Source organism: Triticum aestivum, chromosome 5A, assembly GCF_018294505.1.
Source record: "Triticum aestivum cultivar Chinese Spring chromosome 5A, IWGSC CS RefSeq v2.1, whole genome shotgun sequence".
NCBI lineage: Eukaryota > Viridiplantae > Streptophyta > Magnoliopsida > Poales > Poaceae > Triticum > Triticum aestivum.
The window spans coordinates 591,121,521-591,141,642 of NC_057806.1; the positions used below are offsets into that span (position 1 = coordinate 591,121,521).

General features: G+C 46.9%; 3 protein-coding genes across 3 annotated transcripts; 1 reads left to right on the forward strand and 2 right to left on the reverse strand.

The window, feature by feature from the left end:
* Positions 1–3,956: 3,956 nt before the first annotated feature.
* On the reverse strand, positions 3,957–6,688 carry LOC123107844 (uncharacterized). The gene is made up of 2 exons (XM_044529751.1): positions 6,504–6,688; positions 3,957–5,223 (listed from the first exon to the last, which is right to left on the reverse strand). The coding sequence occupies exon 2, from the start codon at positions 5,221–5,223 to the stop codon at positions 4,099–4,101; it is 1,125 nt and encodes a 374-aa protein (XP_044385686.1). The 5' UTR covers positions 6,504–6,688; the 3' UTR covers positions 3,957–4,098.
* Positions 6,689–7,576: 888 nt separating this feature from the next.
* LOC123105070 (uncharacterized) lies at positions 7,577–14,948 on the reverse strand. The gene is made up of 9 exons (XM_044527052.1): positions 14,719–14,948; positions 12,762–13,886; positions 12,089–12,297; positions 11,819–11,893; positions 9,262–11,659; positions 9,078–9,120; positions 8,737–8,984; positions 8,418–8,528; positions 7,577–8,303 (listed from the first exon to the last, which is right to left on the reverse strand). The coding sequence occupies exons 2-9, from the start codon at positions 13,835–13,837 to the stop codon at positions 8,075–8,077; spliced, it is 4,389 nt and encodes a 1,462-aa protein (XP_044382987.1). The 5' UTR covers positions 13,838–13,886; positions 14,719–14,948; the 3' UTR covers positions 7,577–8,074.
* Positions 14,949–15,051: 103 nt separating this feature from the next.
* Positions 15,052–18,637, forward strand: LOC123105071 (protein Asterix). Its single transcript, XM_044527053.1, has 3 exons — positions 15,052–15,299; positions 15,602–15,702; positions 18,262–18,637. Exons 1-3 carry the CDS (start codon positions 15,129–15,131, stop codon positions 18,323–18,325), a joined length of 336 nt encoding a protein of 111 aa, XP_044382988.1. The 5' UTR covers positions 15,052–15,128; the 3' UTR covers positions 18,326–18,637.
* The last annotated feature ends 1,485 nt before the right edge of the window (positions 18,638–20,122 follow it).

Here is a 20,122-nt window from a genome sequence, read left to right on the forward strand (position 1 = left end):
CCCTTGGGTAATTATCCATATATCCATGCCTCAAAACTCCGAAAAACCCAGTGGGAAAAACTATGAAGAAAGAGCACATAGTATACGTTGTTGTATTGCACAAATTGCCTCGTCAAAAACCTCGTGTGAGAAACATCAGGAAAACTTACTCAAGGGAAAAAGAGTACAATCCACTCAACCATCGAGTTGAGTACTTGATCATCAGGATTGAGATTTTAGCGACGAGTTTATGAAGTTTCTCCCCCTGAACCTTGCATCTCTCTAAGTCTCATCATACCGATTCCACGCACACACCTCTCTAAGGTTGATGCCGGTAATGATTTAGTGAACATATCAGCAAGATTGTCACAGGACTTAGTATGCAAAACTCTCACCTCGTTCAACTGTTGCAGCTCATGTGCATAGAAGAACTTGGGACTAATATGCTTTGTGAGGTTACTCTTCACATAACCCATCTGGACTTGTGCAACACAAGCAGCATTATCTTCATAGATAATGGTAGGGGTTTGTACGGTGTTCAGCCCACATGTCTGCTGAATGTGGCCGATCATCCGCCGAAGCGATACACACTCTTTTGACGCTTCGAATAGTGCCATGATTTCCGAGTGGTTCGTGGAAGTCGACACAAGTGTTTGCTTGGACGATTTCCAGGAAAATGCAGTTCCACCACAAAGGAAAACATATCCAGTCTGCGATTTGCAATCATGCGGGTCCGATAGGTACCCAGCATCGGCATAGCCTATAATAGATAGGTCTTGATTTCTTTTATAAAACAGGCCAAGATCTTTGGTCCCTTGCAGGTAATGGAAGACGTCCTTGACACCTTTCCAATGCCTCTTGGTAGGTTCAAAATTGTACCTCGCAAGCAAACTGATGGCGAACGCAATGTTTGGCCGTGTACAGTTTGCGAGATACATGAGTGCTCCAACTGCACTCAGGTAAGGAACCTCTGGTCCCAGAGTTTCCTCCCCCTCTTCCTTTGGCATGAATGGGTCCTTGTCTGGCTGTAAAGATCTTCCGACCATCGGGGTCTTAGAAGGATATGCCTTATCAAATCCAAATCTCCCCAACACCTTCTGGGTGTAGGCCGACTGGTGCACTAGAACCCCATCAGGGGAATGTTCAAGTTGCAGACCTAGACAGAACTTGGTTTTACCCAAATCCTTCATCTCGAATTCCGACATCAGGTAGGAACTCGCTTCCTCAATATCCTCAGGCATACCGATTATGTTTAAATCGTCCACGTACACCGAGATTATACAGAATCCATCTTGGGATCGCCGTATAAAAACACATGGGCAATCTTTATTGCTTGTGTAGCCCTTCTCATGAAGGAAATCACTTAAGCGATTGTACCACATTCTACCAGACTGTCTGAGTCCGTACAATGCCTTTTGAAGTTGAACACTATATAGACCCCTGTTTGCTCTATCATGGTTCGGAAGAGGGATACCCTCTGGAACCTTCATGTATATGTTCGAATCCAAGTTACCATACAGGTAAGCAGTGACAACATCCATTAGTTTCATTTTCAAGCCCATGTTTACTGCCATCGAGATCAAGTATCTAAAGGTAACTCCATCCATGACCGGGGAATAAGTCTCCTCAAAATCGGCACCTGGTCGTTGAGTGAACCCTTGGGCGACGAGCCTTGCTTTGTACCGTACTACCTTATTATTTTCATCTCTCTTTCGAACAAAAACCCACCTATGGCCAACAGGGCGAATGTGGGGAGGAGTTCGAAAAACTGGTCCGAACACCTTCCTTTTGTTGAGAGATAATAATTCGGCAGTAATTGCCTGCTGTCAATCTTTCCAATCCGACCTTTTCTTGCAACCAGCGAGGGTGTTATGCTTAGGGTCAAGATCTATGATTGAGGCAATTTTCGTAGCAAAGTTAATGTCGACAACCACCGTTGCTCGATTCAGGGACTCCCCCGTATAAATATAATTTATGGCGATTTCGTCATGGAGCGCATCCAGCGCTAACACTTGCTCTACCAAATTTCCCATTATGGGAGCAAGGTCCTTTAGATTTCCCGCGCCGATGTGTGCGCTCACATCTCCGCTGGGTGGTTCCCCTATGGGAAAGTTTAAGTCCGAAATTTCATGCACTGAATTTTCCGTACTTGTGCCAGGTCTCGACTGGCTCCCTGTTTCACTTTGGGGTGCTTTGGCGACAAGCTGTAATAAATCTCTCTTATCCTTTTTCGTCGGGCGTCCCCGAGTACTTGGGATTTGAGAAGCCGGATCTCTCGTCCTTTTAGGCCTTTGGACGGGAGCGGGTATACCATCATTTTTCTTCGGTATTTCAACCCTTTCCGGTGCATTGCGCGCGTGCACATGCGATTTTGTCACAGTCTTTAAGTCACTAAAGTGGCCAGGCAGTTGATTTGCTAATGACTACAAATCTATTATCTTTTGAACTTCTCTCTCACTCTCAGCAGTGCGCGGGTCATGAGCGTGGATCCCCTTGGCTTGCCACGTGATTTCTCGACTTTTAGCATCAAGGGGTTGGTTCTCTCCCCCTAAAGTCGGGAAAAGATCCTCGTCAAAAATGCAATCAGCAAAACGGGCCGTCTGACAGTCACCTGTCATGGGGTCCAGATACCTAATTATGGACACAGTCTCATAACCAACGTATATCCCCGACTTACGGAGCAGGCCCGTCGCCGATCGCTGAGGGGGTGGTATTGGTACATATACCTGGCAACCGAACATGTGAAGGTGGGAAATTTTGGGTGCCGACCCTTGCGCAAGCTGAACAGGAGAGTGGATGTTGTAGGCCGACGGTCTAAAGTTGATGAGATTGGCCGCGTGTAACACTGCGTGGCCCCAACATGTAGTTGGTAAATTACAACCCTGAAGGAGCGGTCGGGCAATGAATTTAATTCTTTTAATTAATGCCTCGGCAAGTCCATTTTGTGTATGAACATGCGGTACCAAGTGCTCAACTTTGATTCCCATTGCCATGCAATAATCATCGAATGCCTTTGAAGTAAATTCTCCGGCATTGCCCATTCGAATAGACTTTATACGATAATCCAGGAAATTATTCCTCATTTGTATGATCTGTGAGATCAATTTTGCAAAGGCATGGTTCCGTGTTGACAGCATGCAAACATTGGACCATTTAGAGGAAGCATCAATGAGCACCATGAAGTACCGAAACGGCCCCGTGAGGGGCTGAATTGGACCGCTTATGTCTCCTTGGATACGTTCCAAGAACACGGGGATTTTCATCCCTCACCTTGAGGGGCGATGGCCTAATGACTAACTTCCCCTTAGCGCATGCGGAGCACACGAAATCATCGGGATTCGGGAAGTTCTTCACGTTAACATTATGGCCATGCGAGTTATTAATTATATTTCTCATCATCCTAAGTCCGGGGTGGCGTAACCTATAGTGCCAGAGGCATAAGAGTTCAGAGCTTCTAAAAACGGTCTTGAGGGTAGTGTACACAGGCAGTGCTAATATTTTAGTGTAGTATAGCCCTGTGTCGAACGAAGGAAGCCTTTCGATAACATGTTTACCATTTGCATCCCGCTTTGTGATAAGTAGGCACTCCTTGTCGTTCTCATCATCGGTCTCATCATGAAAACCATTGGCGCGGATGTCTCTAAAGCTCAAAAGAGTACGAGTCGACTCCGGGTACAACAACGCATCATTAATGATCAAAGTTGTTTCCATAGGAAGTATAATAGTGGCTCGTCCGGAGCCAACTATGTGCGAACCGCAGCCGGCGATTGTCATAATACTTCCCGGAGATTTTTTAATAGACTCAAAGTACTTAGTTTCTCGTAAAATGGTATGTGTAGTTGCGCTATCAGCAAGGCACGTTTCTTCCATTCGGGCGCCACACGCGTTCTAAAATATGACATATAATTAATGCAATGAGGAAGACGCTACATTAATAATAAATGCACACATTCCAGAACATAACATACTATCATGTATAAATAATGGAATAAATGAATAAATGTCATCCAATTGCCAAAGTAAAGAATAAGTTTATGCTCTCATAGAGCTTACAACCAAATTGAATTTATTCGAATTTATTGTATCAAATCATGGAATCATGATAACCAAAGGGGTATGCTAAGTAGACTCGGTGAAGAAGCCATTGACCTCAGCCGCAATCTCCATACTAGTGAGCTGATTCTCCTTAGAAATCATCTTGGAGGCAGCATCAACATCTAGTTGCGGCACCGCCGAGGCCACCATGTGGTCAACCTCCATGGCAACGTTGGTGTCACTAGAGACAGCCAAAGCCACCGCGATGGGCACCACGGGGGTCGCCGCGATGGGCGCAGCAGGGGGCGTAGAGATCATCACGGTTGCCGCCATGGGCGCCAGTGGTGCTCCCTCCTGAACCAAGGCGAGGCGCGTCTCACGCGCCTTCCGGGCCTTATATGCATCAACGACCTCCTGTGGTGCGCGACACTGGCGGGAGAAATGCTCCACCGAGCCACACCGAAAACAGTCCTGAGGTCTCTGCCCCCCCTTGCCCGGCTTTTGCTGCTTAGCCGGGGCGGAGAGCTGAGGGCCCTTCTTCTTGCCCTTGCGGCCCCTCTTCTTCCGTTGAGGCTTGCGAACTTTGAGAGCATTCACCTCCTGGCGAGAACTCCCCCCAAGTGGTTGCGCGGCAAAGTTCTTTTTCAGAACCTCGTCCTGCGCCTCTGCCACCTGGAGGACGTCAATCAACTCTGAATACCTCGTGTAGTTGCTCTGGCGGTAGTTCCGTGCGGACAGGGCCGCGTCAGGGTGGAAAGTGGATAGGGTTTTCTCAATCTTCTCAGTGTCGGTAATCTGAGTACCACACATATGAAGAGTCGTACAAATCCGGTGTAGAGCCGAATTGTACTCCCCAACCGTCTTGAAGTCCGGAAACCTCAGACGGATCCACTCTGCCTCTGCACGTGGCTTAACAGTGTACTTCAGCCGCTCAAACCGCTGCTTAAGAGCGGTCCAAAGGCCAGAAGCACTCCGTTCAGCCATATACTCGTCTTTCAGAGTAGGTGACAGGTGATGACGAAGAAAATGCAGAGCCTGCGCATTCTCAGTTTCAAACTTGGGATCGGTGGGGGCCAGCTGGGTCCCCTTACCGATCGCCCTCAGGAGGGTTCTGCCCTGGAGAAAAATCTCACAGTCCGAAGCCCATGACAGGTAGTTCATCCCCGTCTGGGCCAACTCAGCAAACTCCTTGTGGATAATTCCGGCCATCTGCAATTTATGCAAAAATCATGAGATTACAGCAGGTAATCTTTTGCACAAATGCGATGTTGATAAACTTATTCAATTAAAATGACGTTCCAATATTTAAAACATGCTGTTATATGACTTACTAAATGATTAAGAGTGCTAAACAATTAATCTACAACAGTAAAATCATGTTACAAAGGATAGCATGTTAAGCGCATCTCGTATGTCAAAACTAGCCCAAAAATTGAATTCCCAAGGCATTTTTAAGCCCAAATACGTGTTTTCAGTGAAAACAGACAGTTCCAGAGGCTTCTACGCGAAATATTACAGCAGGAATAAAACTTGCGTAAAATCTGGAAACTACAGGGGCTAAATTACAAAAATCCCGCGCTACAGCCGGCGCCCCCTATTTTTTATGGAGGGATCCCCACAGCCGTGGCCCATCCGGCCCAGGAGCCAGCCGGGCCGGCCCAGCAGCCGGCGGCCTTTCCCGTAGCGACGCTAGGGTTTCCCCTAGCGCCCGCGTCGGGGTGCGGCGGCGGCGCGCACGCGGGCGCGGCCGGGGCTGGCCAGGCGCGCGTGGCTCGCCGGAGCGGCGACCAGGGCCGGCCAGTGCAGCCAGCGGCCACGGCGCGGCCGGCACGGCCAGGGGCCACGGCGCAGCGCGGCCGGCGCGACCAGGGGCCACGGTGCGGCGCGGCCAGCGGCCATGGCGCGGCGCGGCGAGCGGCCCCGACTCGTGTCGGTGGCGGCGGCCACTGCTCGTGGCGGCGAGCGCGCGCCAGTAGGCCTGCGCGGGCACGGCGGCCCTCGAAGCAGGGCGTGGCGGCTGCGCGTGCAACGGGCACGCGAGCGCGGCGACGGCAGCTGCGCGCGGCGACGGCAGCCAGCAGGGCACGCGAGCGCGGCGTTAGCAGGACGTGGCGGCGGCAGCCAGCGGCGTGACGCCGGCGACTAGCGGGGTCGCTACCAGTACGTCTCGGGATGCGATCTTTGTCGCGTTCATCCGGAACTCCGACGGCGCATGGCACATCTGGTGCTTTTGCGGCGGTACCGCGACCATCTGGATCGCGATGCGTACCGACTCCTTATAGTGCAGTCAACAAGTTCCTTTTAGTCCAAGAACATCGACATTGGTCGGCGACGTATTCGTCAGCTTGGTTCTTGGAAGGAAAATCCACACCATAGGTAGATGAAATCTGAAAAATAAACTAATCGCAAAAACGAAATCGCGGTAACGAAAGAAATCCATTTGTAACGAAGGGAATCCATTTTTGCAAAAAGGGGATCAGATCTTATACCTCCGCGGGATCGACGAAAGCCTGCGTGATGCAGGCTTGACGCAGAGTTGATGGAGCAAAGCGTGCTGATAACGTGTTCCGCAACTCCGCCGGCGAGTCCGCTCCGAGGTTGCGGAGTGAGAGCGAGCGTCGTAGATGAAGTAGTCGAACACGCGAAAGTAAATGACACAAAGAGGTATGGAGGAGACCAGCTTTATTAATCAATGATCAGATAGTACAATGATAGCTCCTCGTTGTTTTATATAGGGACTTCAGGATCAAGGGATAAGTATCCACTTAACGTAAAGTGGGGGAAACGGCTGCCGCCACCCGCTCGGTGGCCCCGGTTTCCCAACACGTACCATGTCCTCTGGTTCGGCAATTAGCAACCTCTCTGTTGTTAGTTGTACAGTTCATGGTGCAACTTCACTTATCTGCAGTTAGCTCTACCAGTTCGTCAGTAAACTGAAGACTATAGATTGTACTAATGCATGACCGACAGAAGATTGCTCAAGTTATCAACGCTCCTTTCAGTTTCGATTTAACATAAGGTTCATTTTCAACAGTTCAAGTTTGGTTGCCCTGTTGGAGACAACGCTTTCTCGTGCCAAAAAAAGCACTTTTTGGTGTCCTAAATTTTACTCCGAGCCCAAAATGTTGCCCTAAAACAGGGCAGCTATCGGAGATGCTATAAGAATAGGGGGCATCGCTCGCGCCCAAGCTCTTCCATTCCAGAATTGCGTGGCACCGGTGAAACCAAGAACAAGATTCATGCCCTATCAGGTACGACGTGCCACACAGAGCTAAGAGCTTGCGTTAACCCTGGCGTGCAGTTGGAAGCCCAGCATCTCTTTTTGTCAAGTCAGTGTGATTACAATGCAACAACAGGGAGCAGCTGCAGGGTGCATCGCTCGCGCAAGCTTTTCGGAATTATGGGGTGCCCTAAAATAGAGCAGCTGCAGGGTGCATAGCTCATGCCCAAGCTTTTCGGAATTACTTGCCGCATAAATGGATATGTCTACTCTAGATTCTAGATGCATCCATTTCTCCCACAAGTAATACCGGACGAAGGGAGTATCAAGTACGACGTGCCATACAGAGCAAGAACTTGCGTTAATGCTGACGTGCAGTTGGAAGCCCATCACCTTTTCTTGTCAAGTCAGTGTGATTACAACGCAACAACAGGGAGCAGCAGCAGCTGGGAAGGCCTCTTCCTCCCTCGACACCCCGCCCATCCAACACTCACACTAGCTCAACCCACGGAAACCCCGCCACAGCCGGGCCGTTTTCCCCGGCGACGACAGCCATCGGCGCGTCATCTGGCACCGCCGGAGAAGGCGGTGCACAGGGTCCCGGACACTGTCTCAGTTCCAAAGCACATTCTTGCCCTGTGTGCAAAAGGGCATCGACACAACACGTTCCGTCCCTGCACCCCATCCCAAAATACGCTACTTCACACGAAGTTAAACTCCTACGTAACACCCTCCTAACTCCTCACTACCGCATCAGTATGACCACACATTACTCCTCAAGTCACCGACCGAGCAACTCTACTTTTTTACTTAGGGGCGAGCCAGCGAGCGAGCGGGCGGCTACTTCAGTGAGCGACACCGGACCCTTTTCAGCTCTGAGACCGGAGCGGAAGAACCTCCGGCATGCTTCCGGATGGCTCCGACGCAGAGAGGCCTTTTAGGACCAGAGCCGTAGCCGGCGTGCAGTCTCTTGTATTCGTTCAGCTTTATGAACTGATGGGTCATGGCCCACTGCTCGATTTGGTGTAGCGCCGACGCGTAGTCCTGGAAGCTGGGCAACTTCTCGACTCTGAAACAAACAGGGGAGGGCAGGCATAAAAACAGCAAATTTTGAATAGGTTGACGTCTTCTATTGAAAATGCTAGAGGCAATCTTTCGAGCTGTAACTGAAGTATCATCATACCTTGACAAGGAGCCTTGTAGCCCGTCAAGCCTCGCATCGAAGGTTTCCAGAACCTCAGATAAGAGTTTACAGTCCTCCTCCTTTCCGGAGGTGCTTGTCTCGTTCGGTGGCCTGGCAAAAAATCACAAGATGAAGACTCTCAAAGTCATAGAAACCAGAAAGAAAGAAATTGCTGGTTATGAAAGGGTTATAGCGCTTCGACCGAACTCAGATTTTTTTTCCGCTAGATTTTTGCATAAGCCGCTCCTAAGGCACTAAAAATTAGGATGGTAGCTGGTATGTTAAACTGGGATAGCATTCAAAAGTAAAAGATGCTTACATGTTTTCACTTTGCATGAAGTTATTGGTGTCGCTGGCAAAAGGTTGAACTGGGTCAGATATATCACTGAGCATCAGTTTACAAATGTGGTACACAATGGCTTCACCGCAATCAGCAACTTTTGCTGCAAGAAGTCTCGCTGACAGAGCAGGAAGGAGACACTGAATCAAGCTGGTCGTTAAAGTAAGTCTTCTCCGAGCTCGAGAAACGAAGGTGCTATTTTCCGTCATTGCTTTTTCACCGTCAACCTGTTATGCACGATAAGCTTGTCAGTCAATATGAAATTGATGTGGCGACAACAGGCGTTTTCATGCAATATGTGAGGTATACAAGTATACAACCTTCTCAGTCAATGTGGAATCGGCCCAAGCCAACTCAGGTGTCCTGCATAGAAAGAACACAAAGCATGCATTAGCCTCTTGAACATGTATGCCAAAGCAAGTTAAACAGAAGAGCCCAAATACATGATTCCTGCAAAATAAATATGATTTTGTGAAGGACAATTTTCTAATTCCAAGCAATCACCTTCTACATTGCAGTCTCCCACCCTCGAACATGGCTTGTGCATGCGATGCTAAAACATCTGCTGTTGACCTTTTCCGCTTCTTAGACCGTGAACCCACCTCGTCATCAAACTTCATAACTGGCAAACCGCTTGGGTGTGAAGGTTTGCTTGCTGAGAGCAGGATACTTTCCTGAGGAAATCCAACGTGGCTATAATCAAGTTGTCCAACCTTCTTAAGCTCTGTTCTTCCAACAAATGCCGAGTCGGGGTCCTTGGACAAGCTCAGAGCAGGCAGCTGAACACGAACAGTCTGCGTCATGGGAAGCTGCATATCTGAATCATGTTTGCCAACTTCCTTAAGCTCTGTACCTCCAGTAAATGATGATTTCGGGTCCTCGGACAAGCTCACAGCAGGCAGCGGAACATGAATAGCCGGTGTTATGGGAGGCTGCATATCTGAATCGTGTTTGTCAACTTCCTTAAGCTCGGTTCCTCCAATAGATGACGATTTCGTGTCCTCGGGTAAGCTCACGGTAGGCAGTGGAACATGACTAGCATGTGCCATGGGAAGCGGTATATCTGAATCATGTTTGTCAACTTCTTTAAGCTCTGTTCCTCTGATAAATGATGATTTCGGATCCTCGGATAAGCTCATAGCAGGCAGCTGAACACGAACAGTCTGTGTCATGGGAAGCTGAATATCTGAATCATGTTTGCCAACTTCCTTAAGCACTGTACCTCCAATAAAGGATGAGGTCGGGTCCTTGGACAAGCTCACAGCAGGCAACGGAACATGACTAGCCTGCGTTATGGGAGGCTGCATATCTGAATCATGTTTGTCGACTTCCTTAAGCTCTGTTCCTCCAACAAATGACGACTCAGAGTCCTTGGACAAGCTCGGAGCATGCAGCTGAACACGAACAGTCTGCGTCATGTGAAGCTGCATATCTGAATCATGTTTGCCAACTTCCTTAAGGTCTGTACCTCCAGAAAATGATGATTTTGGGTCCTCGGACAAGCTCACAGCAGGCAGTGGAACATGACTAGCCAGTGTTATGGGAGGCTGCATATCTGAATCATGTTTGTCAACTTCCTTAAGTTCTGTTCCTCCAATAAATGATGATTTCGTGTCCTCGGGTAAGCTCATGGTAGGCAGGGGAACATCACTAGCCTGTGCCACGGGAAGCGGTATATCTGAATCATGTTTGCCAACTTCCTTAAGCTCTGTTCCTTTGATAAATGATGATTTCGGATCCTCGGATAAGTTCATAGCAGGCAGCTGAACACAAACAGTCTGTGTCATGGGAAGCTGAATATCTGAATCATGTTTGCCGACTTCCTTAAGTTCTGTACCTCCAATAAAGGATGAGTTCGGGTCCTCGGACAAGCTCACAGCAGGCAGCGGAACATGACTAGCCTGCGTCATGGGAGGCTGCATATCTGAATCATGTTTGTCGACTTCCTTAAGCTCTGTACCTCCAACAAACGACGACTCGGAGTCCTTGGACAAGCTCGGAGTAGGCAGCTGAACATGAACAGTCTGCGTCATGGGAAGCTGCATATCTGAATCATGTTTGCCAACTTCCTTAAGCTCTGTACCTCCAGTAAATGATGATTCTGGATCCATGGACATGCTCACAGCAGGCAGCAGAACATGACTAGCCGGTGTCATGGGATGCTGCATATCTGAATCATGTCTGTCAACTTCCTTAAGCTCTGTTCCTCCAATAAATGACGATTTCGTGTCCTCAGGTAAGCTCATGGTAGGCAGCGGAACATGACTAGCCTGTGCCATGGGAAGCGGCGTATCTGAATCATGTTTGTCAACTTCCTTAAGCTCTGCTCCTGCGATAAATGATGATTTCGTGTCCTCAGATAAGCTCACAGCAGGCAGCGGAACATGACTAGCCCGTGTCATGGGAAGCGGCATATCTGAATCATGTTTATGAACTTCCTTAAGCTCTGTGCCTCCAATAAAGGATGAGTTCGGTTCCTCGGACAAGCTCACAGCAGGCAGCGGAACATGACTAGCCTGTATCCTGGGAAGCTGCATGTCTGAATCATGTTTGTCAACTTCCTTAAGCTCTGTTCCTCCAATAAATGATGATTTCGGATCCTCGGATAAGCTCGTAGCAGGCAGCGGAACATGACTAGCATGTGTCATGGGAAGCTGCATATATGAATCATGTTTGTCAACTTTTTTAAGCTTTGTTCCTCCAACAAATGACGAGGTCGGGTACTCGGACAAGTTCATAGCAGGCAGCTGAACATGACTAGTCTGTGTCAAGGGAAGCTCCGTATCTGAATGATTTTGGTCAACCTTCTGAACCTCTGCTCCAATAAATGATGAGTTGGGGTCCTTGGACAAGCACGGAGCAGGCAGCTGAACAGTAGTCTGTGTCAAAGGCATCTGCATACCTGTATCATGTAGGTCAACCTTGTTAAGCTCTGTTCCAGTAAATAATGAGTTGGGGCCCTTGGACAAGCTCGGAGCAGGCAGCGGAACAGTAGTAGTCTGTGTCATGGGCGGCTGTACATCTGAATATCCAGTATCAGTTGAAGAGTGTACCATCGTACCAGGATGTGCCGCCCATACACCTTGGGTTGCCAGTGCTTCGTCGCGGTATAGGTGGCTCCTTTGACCATCCACGCCTGTCACAAACTCTTGATAAGGGTTAGCAAAATTGTCAATCAATTCCAAATTAGTATCACTAGATACACTCTGTTGCTGCTGCTGCATTGAAGTATGGCCAAAAGATAACAGGAGATCGCCATTTGTCCCCAGGCTAGTCATTGAATTGGACTCACTAACATCATTTTGACAATCCCCTAAAGGAAAAATAGTACCTGGCATGGTTTCCCATTGAGAAGCTGAAGAATAAGATAAACCACATGACTGGGAAGTAGATTGATATTGTTGAGTCCAAGAAGATCCATCAGAGACAGTTGACTCAGTCGCCCCAGCTTGTGTAATATATGGGACAGTATTAGTGATGAATGTAGCAGAAATGCTTTCCGCTAATTTAGCCTTTTTTTCAAGGTCAACAATATTTTCACTGCATTTCATCACATTTAATTATATTAAAATTTCAGAAATGCAAAATAACAAATTTGGCTATGGTGCCAAAAATATATATTTCACTCATAGAGTATTAGTTCTGGTGCTCCTAGCAGAGTAAGCTAAATCAATCAAAATGCCATTAGCTAAGAAAGCATACTGAAAATATATCTTACATTTTTTTGTTACCACTATTACTATAGGTGTTTCCAGGCATCATTTTGCTGTTTCAGCAACAGCAGAAAGAAGCATTGGCATTAATTATGGAGCATCAACAACTAAACTAATAATTGCACCTTTATGTAGCAAGAGTTTCAAGATTTATATTCAATAGAATAACTACAATTCTGTGCGAGAGAGCTTGCAGGTTTCTAGTTTGAACTTAAAAGGAGAGGGGGAAATCAAGACTTCAGTCACATAGTCACAGCAATGATAAGATGAGATTGCAAAATTTCCGTTTACCCTTTCTGTAACATTTCATATGTCTGTGCAAAGGTATCACTTGATGCTCCAAATGAATTTAGGAGTGAATCAATTTCCATTTGCTCTTCACAATCATAAAGGTTCATTTCACTATCTACAGATCCATCTGCACCATTAACAAATGAACTGAACTGTCTGTCCTGGCTTATTGTCAAATCAAAAGATTCGTCGTGGCCAGGATATCCCCCCTGTTCAGCAGAATGCATTTCACCTCGATGTTCACAAACATGGCTTGTGGTTGCTTCTTTCTGTTCATTCACTTTGAGCTCAAAAGATGATATGTCTTGATCATTATCATACAGGAGATCAGCAGAGTTATGTAAGTTATACATATCGCTGGTATTTGTGACCGTGGTTTCAGCCTCTCCAGGGAAGGGTAAAAAGTTTGAGGTGAAAGATGGACTTGCTAAACAGCCATTGTCCCAAACAATTTGATGCTGCATGGTATTCCCACCTGAAAGTTCTGTGTTATTGAAAGTCAAGTCACTGCACTCTTCATTAGCCGCCTCCAAAGCCTGTTGCATTTGCATAAGAGCAGCCCAGGTCCCATCCTGCGTGTCTGCAATGCAGTCATCGCTTTGCATAGGGCTGCTATATGGATAACACGCAATTCCTGTGCTGCAGCTACTCCCAAATGAGATAGCTCTGTCGTCATAACCGTCCGTGTCATGAGAAGTTATTTCTTCTACATGATCAAGGCAGGAGGATGCATTAGAAGGTCTACTGCGATGTGCGGTATTTATGCCAATATTTTGCACCTGGTTTCCATCCGGTGCTAGAGGCTGAAGTGGTCTGAAAAAGTGGTCAAATTGTTGATATTCCCTGAGTGCAGCAGAAGCATTATTCAGAACAAAATCTGGAACGCTTGGTACAAATCCTTTATCTTGAAAGCCTTGCGTTGAAACTGGATAACTGTACTGGCAAGCCCGGTTAAAATATTCCTGATTAGCATCTTGTGGAAAACCAAATGTGCTTCGGTCGACTGACAAATCTTTTGCACCAGATCCATCTACTTTTGCCAACGTTTTGGCACAGTTGCCAGACTGGAACTGCATTTTGACTGGTTGACTGGGTGACCACTGGTTTCCTGTCAAGGGAGAGTACCTACAGTCGAAAAATTAAGCATGAGAGAAATATTAGTTGAGGTCAAATGAGGGTGCATAACAGAACACTATCTATTTCCTCCTTAAAAGAGCATGTAACTCTGCTTTCTTCCCTTGAAATTATTCACATTTCAGTAACTCGGTCGATTTGCAGACATGCAAATCAGCAAGAGGGCACATCTCAAAACCACATGCATTACACGACACTTGAATCTTCATCACAAAAATCATACAAACTGAATTAAATCAGAGCATTAGATCATTAACATTTCAGCAACTTGGTCGATTTGCCGACATGCAAATCGGCACGAGGGCGCATCTCAAAACCACATGCATTACAGGACACTCGAATCTTCATCACAAAAATCATACAAACTAAATTAAATCAGAGCATTCGAACAGATTAGTAGGCTATAATTCAGTATCTTAATAAAAACAAACTTGCACTCCTACACTGACGGACTGACCATGACCCCTCCTCAATTACCTATCACCACCACCAAGAATCTTCCACGCATGTGGCCAGCAAGCCAGTAAAACCAAACGCACGCCACAGCCGAATACCATCCAAAAACCACAACAGTAAGGCAGCACTCCTACCCAAAATCAGGAACCGAGCTTAACACCACCACCACACCTAATTAACTAACTAAAACCCTAAGGTACTGTTTGAGCACGCCACAAAATACGCACGCATAGAGCGCGCCCCCAGCACCGCTCGACTAGCCCGACATTGCGGAGCCGAGCCGAGCCTAACCGCTTACCCGGAGAGCCGAACCCAGGCGGCCACGCAACGCAAACAAGAAGGTTTAGCGAGGAGCCGCAGGGCTTACCGAGGAATGGCGACGCGCGGCAGGCGGCGGCGCGAGGGTGGAGCTCCTCCGCGCGACCTCCCCGCGGCCGGCCGAGCTCCCCGGCTAGGGTTTTGGAGGGACGGCGCTGGTGGGTGGAGAGTGAAGTGGGGGAGAGGGAGGCGCAGCAGGGTGTCGTCAGAGCGGCGACAGGAAAGGGGAGCGGAGGCGGAGTGAAGTGGTGGGGGCGTGGTCGGGAAGACTCGCGCTTTGACTTTTCAACCCGCGTCGGACGAAAAGCGGCGGCGTGGGGGCCAGGCCGTGGGCCGTGCCGGGCCGGGCGCCCGGGCCCAAACTTTTTTTAGCCATTCAGGTGTACTGTACTGTCTTCTCTCTCGGTTTCCTGTCCTTGGTTCAGATCGTCTTTTCAGATCAGGAAAAAAAAAGGAGAGATGAAGGAGGCGACGGCGTCGGGGGGCGGCGCGACGGCGACGGCGAACGACCCGAGGCAGCCGGCGACGGCGAGGCCGTACGCGCCGCCCAAGCTGTCGTCGCAGGACCTGCCCGTCGACTACGCGGGCTTCCTCGCCGTCGTCTTCGGCGTCGTCGGCGTCATGCTCCACGTACGTACTCCAAGCAAGCAAACGATCCCCACCACGCCTCCACCCTCGCGCCTCCTGTCTGTCCCCGCTCCCATCGTCTCGCCGCACCGCATCGATCTAGGTTTATCGGTAGGGAGTGGCAGCTGGGTGGGTAATTGGATCTGGGCGAGCTAGTGTCTTAGTAGTAGACAGATCTGTAGGCTCCTTCATAGTTGGCCGAGATGTCGCGTTCGTCTTAGTAAATCCGATGCTGCTAGAACACTGTCTGATTTTGATTCGTGTTGGTCCCGTTGTGAGGTTGACTTTGCTGTGTGGTTTTGCAGTACAAGGTGTGCTCGTGGATCGCCATCATCTTCTGCGCGCAGTCGCTGGCGAACATGAAGAACTTCGAGAATGACCTCAAGCAGCTCTCCATGGCTTTCATGTGAGTTTCCTTCACATTTGTGTGGTTTATTTATTTGTTAATCTAGGATTTCAGCTAGCATACAGTTAAAATCTAGATAATCGAGCAGCAGCATATACCTACCTTTGCACTGGGTGGGTCACTTGACATCGTGTACTTGTATATTTACTGGGGATTCTCAATTGCCGTTTAGTTTTTTCTTGCAACTTGTGGTGGAATTGTGCAATTAAACAGCGTCGTAGTTTTCCCCCTTTTGGCCGTTTGCTACCAGAGCTACTTAATATTGGATTAATGATTTATGAGTTGCAACGTTGAGACAGAATAGGATTTGTGGCTTTACTCTGTAAGTCTTGATGGAAGTAAGTCAGAACGCTATTTTAGGCCTTTTGTTATGTTATTGTTAATGTTATAGAAATGCGTCTTCACATTGATCTTAAGATCACCCTGAACTTTGGTCCTTGCTGTTTTTAAGAATATTAACTTCCAATTTCTGACATGTGTGGCAGAGTTCCTAGCAAAATGCTGTCATACCGCATAGATGTTCTAACTAGACATGTCAATCCTGGGAGCTAAAAACAGTGTGTGGCTGTGGGCTAAAATATCAATCGATTATTATAGACAGCTTGTTCATTCTCTTCTATATTCTACTAGTTGTCCAAGTACAAGAAGGAACTAATAAACTGTCACCTGATAAAGGACATTATGTGCCTTATATGGGAAGCCTTTTATTTATTCTTACAGAGTTACAATAAATTAAAGAAGTGTTTCTGTGTTGACTTTTGCTCATCTTGTTTGGTTCTGGTGCTGGATCCTATTGATCATGTTTTGACAGTCCTTTGAACTGTCAGTGTAGGACCATGTACTACCTCCGTCCGTGTTTATTAGCCCCCCTTGTATTTTGGGTCAAACTTTGACCTTTGATTTGACTAACAAAAAATAAGTTATATACCATAAAAATATTATCATTGGAAACCTCTTTCGAATATGAATCCAACAATATAAGTTTTGTGGCATATAACTTAAATTTTGATGGTCAAATCTACGGTCAAAATTGGGCACAAAATATGAAGGGTACCAATAAACCCGGACGGAGGTAGTACAATGGAAGGTGCTTAGAGAGTTGCTTGTAAAAATAAACCGTTTTTCTTAAGCACCAGTGCTTGTTTCTATACTAGAGGTGCCTAATTAAGCATCTGTGATATACAAATAAGCAACGGTGCTTAAGGACAAACCGGTTTGTTTTCACAAGAACCTCTCGAAGCACTTTGCATTGAACATGGCCTAAAAAGTTCTGTAAGGATGTTTACTTTCTCATGGGCTAGCAGTTGTGGCCTAGACTTCAAGATCTAGCTTTTGTTTTGTTTGGCATGCACATGAATGCCACCTTGCTGCTCTGTCATCTACTCCCTCCGTCCCAAAATTCTTGTCTTAGATTTGTCTAAATACGGATGTATCAAGTCACGTTTTAGCACTAGATACATCTGTATCTAGACAAATGTAAGACAAGAATTTTGGGACGGAGGGAGTATATTATAGTGGAATCCGGATGGAAGCTCGTTTGGGAAAAGAAACTAAACAAGTGTTAGGCAGAAGGCAAATGACATTGTGTGCTGTAGTTGTGTATTTATCAGAGCAAATTTTAGGGATGGTTTGTCTTTGCATTGTTAAGGAACAGTTATCAGCAACCTGTTCGTTCAAGCATCGATCGCATTCCCAAGCAGAATTGTATGTCTATGGTGAAACAGCAGGCTACTTGTTACAGTAAAAGGGATTGTCATGAGTAGATATTAGCTGGTTGTTAGTGTTCCATTATTGTCAGTGGAGTTGACTTATCATGGATATTAGTGAAGGTCAGTTTGGCAATGTGGTGCAAAGTAAATAAGAAGTGGAGAGCACACACTAATAATTTTGACTAATGGAAATGATTTGCTCAGTAAAGTGATATTAAAGTTGAATGCCCTTTCATGTTCTCACCATTTTGCATTTGTGGATTGGTTATCATTGTTCGTGAAACTTAGTGTAAAGGCTGCTTCCCTCTGAACCAAGTGGAAATGTAATTCCATGTGCCAATAGGATATTTAGGATAGCAGGAACTGTGTTCAAGGTACTTCATATATCCACTTATCATTTGGGGTTTGGATGTTTGCTCTTTATCACCACCCAAGTATCTACTCTTATCTATCTGTTTGTTTACTTGGTAGAGTTGAGAGATAAAGGATAAGGATGGGTTTTAGCATGAAAACATCATCTACTAACTGAACAACATGTCTCAAGCCACTATTATGAATAGAGATAGGAAGGGGGCCTACATAGGAAAACAATCTCCATCTGCCCATCCCCAAAGAAATTTTGATGCGTAGTTTCAGTGGGTAGTATTTTCACTTTCCATAGACAGTTGTGCTTTACCAAAACAATTATCCACATCCCCTAGAAAAAACATATCCACATACCATGCTTTGTCTACAGTTTCCGATATCTTGTTTTACTAGTGCTATAGTATTTGGCCCTTGATTTCCTGATGTAAGTTCATAAAAAGAAATAGTAGCTTATTTATTCAACTGAAATTTGCAATATTGCCAGGTTTGCTGTCATGGGTTTGGTGACGAACTATTTCGGGCCTCGCCCAGGCGGCACAAAACGCTAATCTGCACACCATGCGCCATATGAAGTTTCCTGTTAAATTTTTGGTGCCTCGAAGCTACTGGCATGGTGGCGCCCACCCACACTTCCGAATCATTGAGTCGGGCACGCGTCAAATGTACCACCTCATTTGTAGGGACCAAGACATGTATCATGATGCTCAGTAATCTATTTGCACGGTACTTGTTCTTCCAGTTTTATTATAAAGATAGTTGAAGGGTCTTTGCCTACATCACCACATTGATCAATCTCCTGTGAGCTTCTGGTTTTGTATTGTTTCATTTATCGGAGCAGCAATCACTTTTCCTCTCATGCATGATCAAGATCAAATATTGTTGATGTGGCCCTTGCTTTGTCTTCTTGTGTGGGCATGCAGTCGCCGCTCAGAAGAAACCTCTACTTATTCATTCAAAGAAAGGGAGCCTAACTTTACAAAATGAAATTGGAGCAAAGATGCCTCTCGGTTCTCAAACTTGTCGGCCAATCAAGTGCAGCCGTGTGAAGTGTCTAAACTACCCCTTCTTTGTGCCGTCGCCATGTGCACCACACTGGAACGCAGATCGTATCAGAAGAAATCAACTATACAAAGCATAAACCACGGGACCAGAACTCCCCCCAAGACAAGAACTGTTTGGCCAAGCACTTCCTGCCTCCGTGTCTCACGGGGAGACAGTACTACTACGTGGGACGGTGAGGTTGCCATGGGTGGACGGTGGGACGCTACTTGCTGCCTCCTTGCTTCACCAATGGATCGCCCAGTGGCCGGTGTATTATGATAGTAACCCCTACGTATTTCTGAATATATAAGGCGTTTTTGCGGTCATACACGAACAAATAACAAAGGGATCCTAGCTACTGCTCCATCCGTTTCAAAATAGATGACCCAACTTTGTACTAATTTTATATCAAAGTTAATACAAAGTTGGGTCACTTATTTTGAAACAATGGGAGTACAAGACGAAGTCGAAGTGCTGTTATCGGCAAGGTTTACGATGCGTGTAAAATGATCGCAGTTCGTCAACGCTGGCATTGAGGGTGGAGTGGGTAAGATTGAGCTCTAACCGTGACCAGATAATTCAGATAGGTATGAAAAATGGTGTACTCTACTAGTAAGTAACTCTTGGCATAGCCGCCACCCTCATCATCAGCTCTGACTTTTTTTCCACAAGGCGCCAAACCCTACTTGCATCGATGAGTGCACCAGTGAATAGTGATAGCTTTTGTAGTATTGTACTACTAGTATTATTTAGCTTCTAGCTGGTCAAGAGCAACTCTGCCCGATCCCCTATCCAGCTGTGGAGGAGTGAAAATTTGGTTTTGCTCTAACCGACACCTGACCGATCCTAAAACTTAAAGAGGAGCAAGTTTTTTATTCCGCCTCCTATCCGACACCTAAATATACACAGTCACGACCGCACGAAGTAAAGTTCTACCTCTCTCACTCCTCCTCGCCCCCTTCCCCATCACCTCTTCACAGGCGCACCTCCTGGCAACTGCCCGTCGGCCCCGCCGCTACCTCATCGCCTCCCTTGGCCCTCGCCGCCCTTCTGCCCGACTCCGAGTCCGTTTGTCGGCCGTTGCAGTCACCGGAATCAAGGTGAAACGCCGCCGCCGTTGTTGTCAAGGTGAAACGCCGCCGCCGTCGCCATAACCACTCATCGCCATAACCGATTCGTCGGATTGCTCTTTTCTACATTTGGATCATTCAGCGTGTTTAAATTTGAATAATTCGGTTTGTAAGCTATATTCGTGATTTGCTTGAACATTCATATTTATGTTTAGTTTCTATATGTGTGTTAAT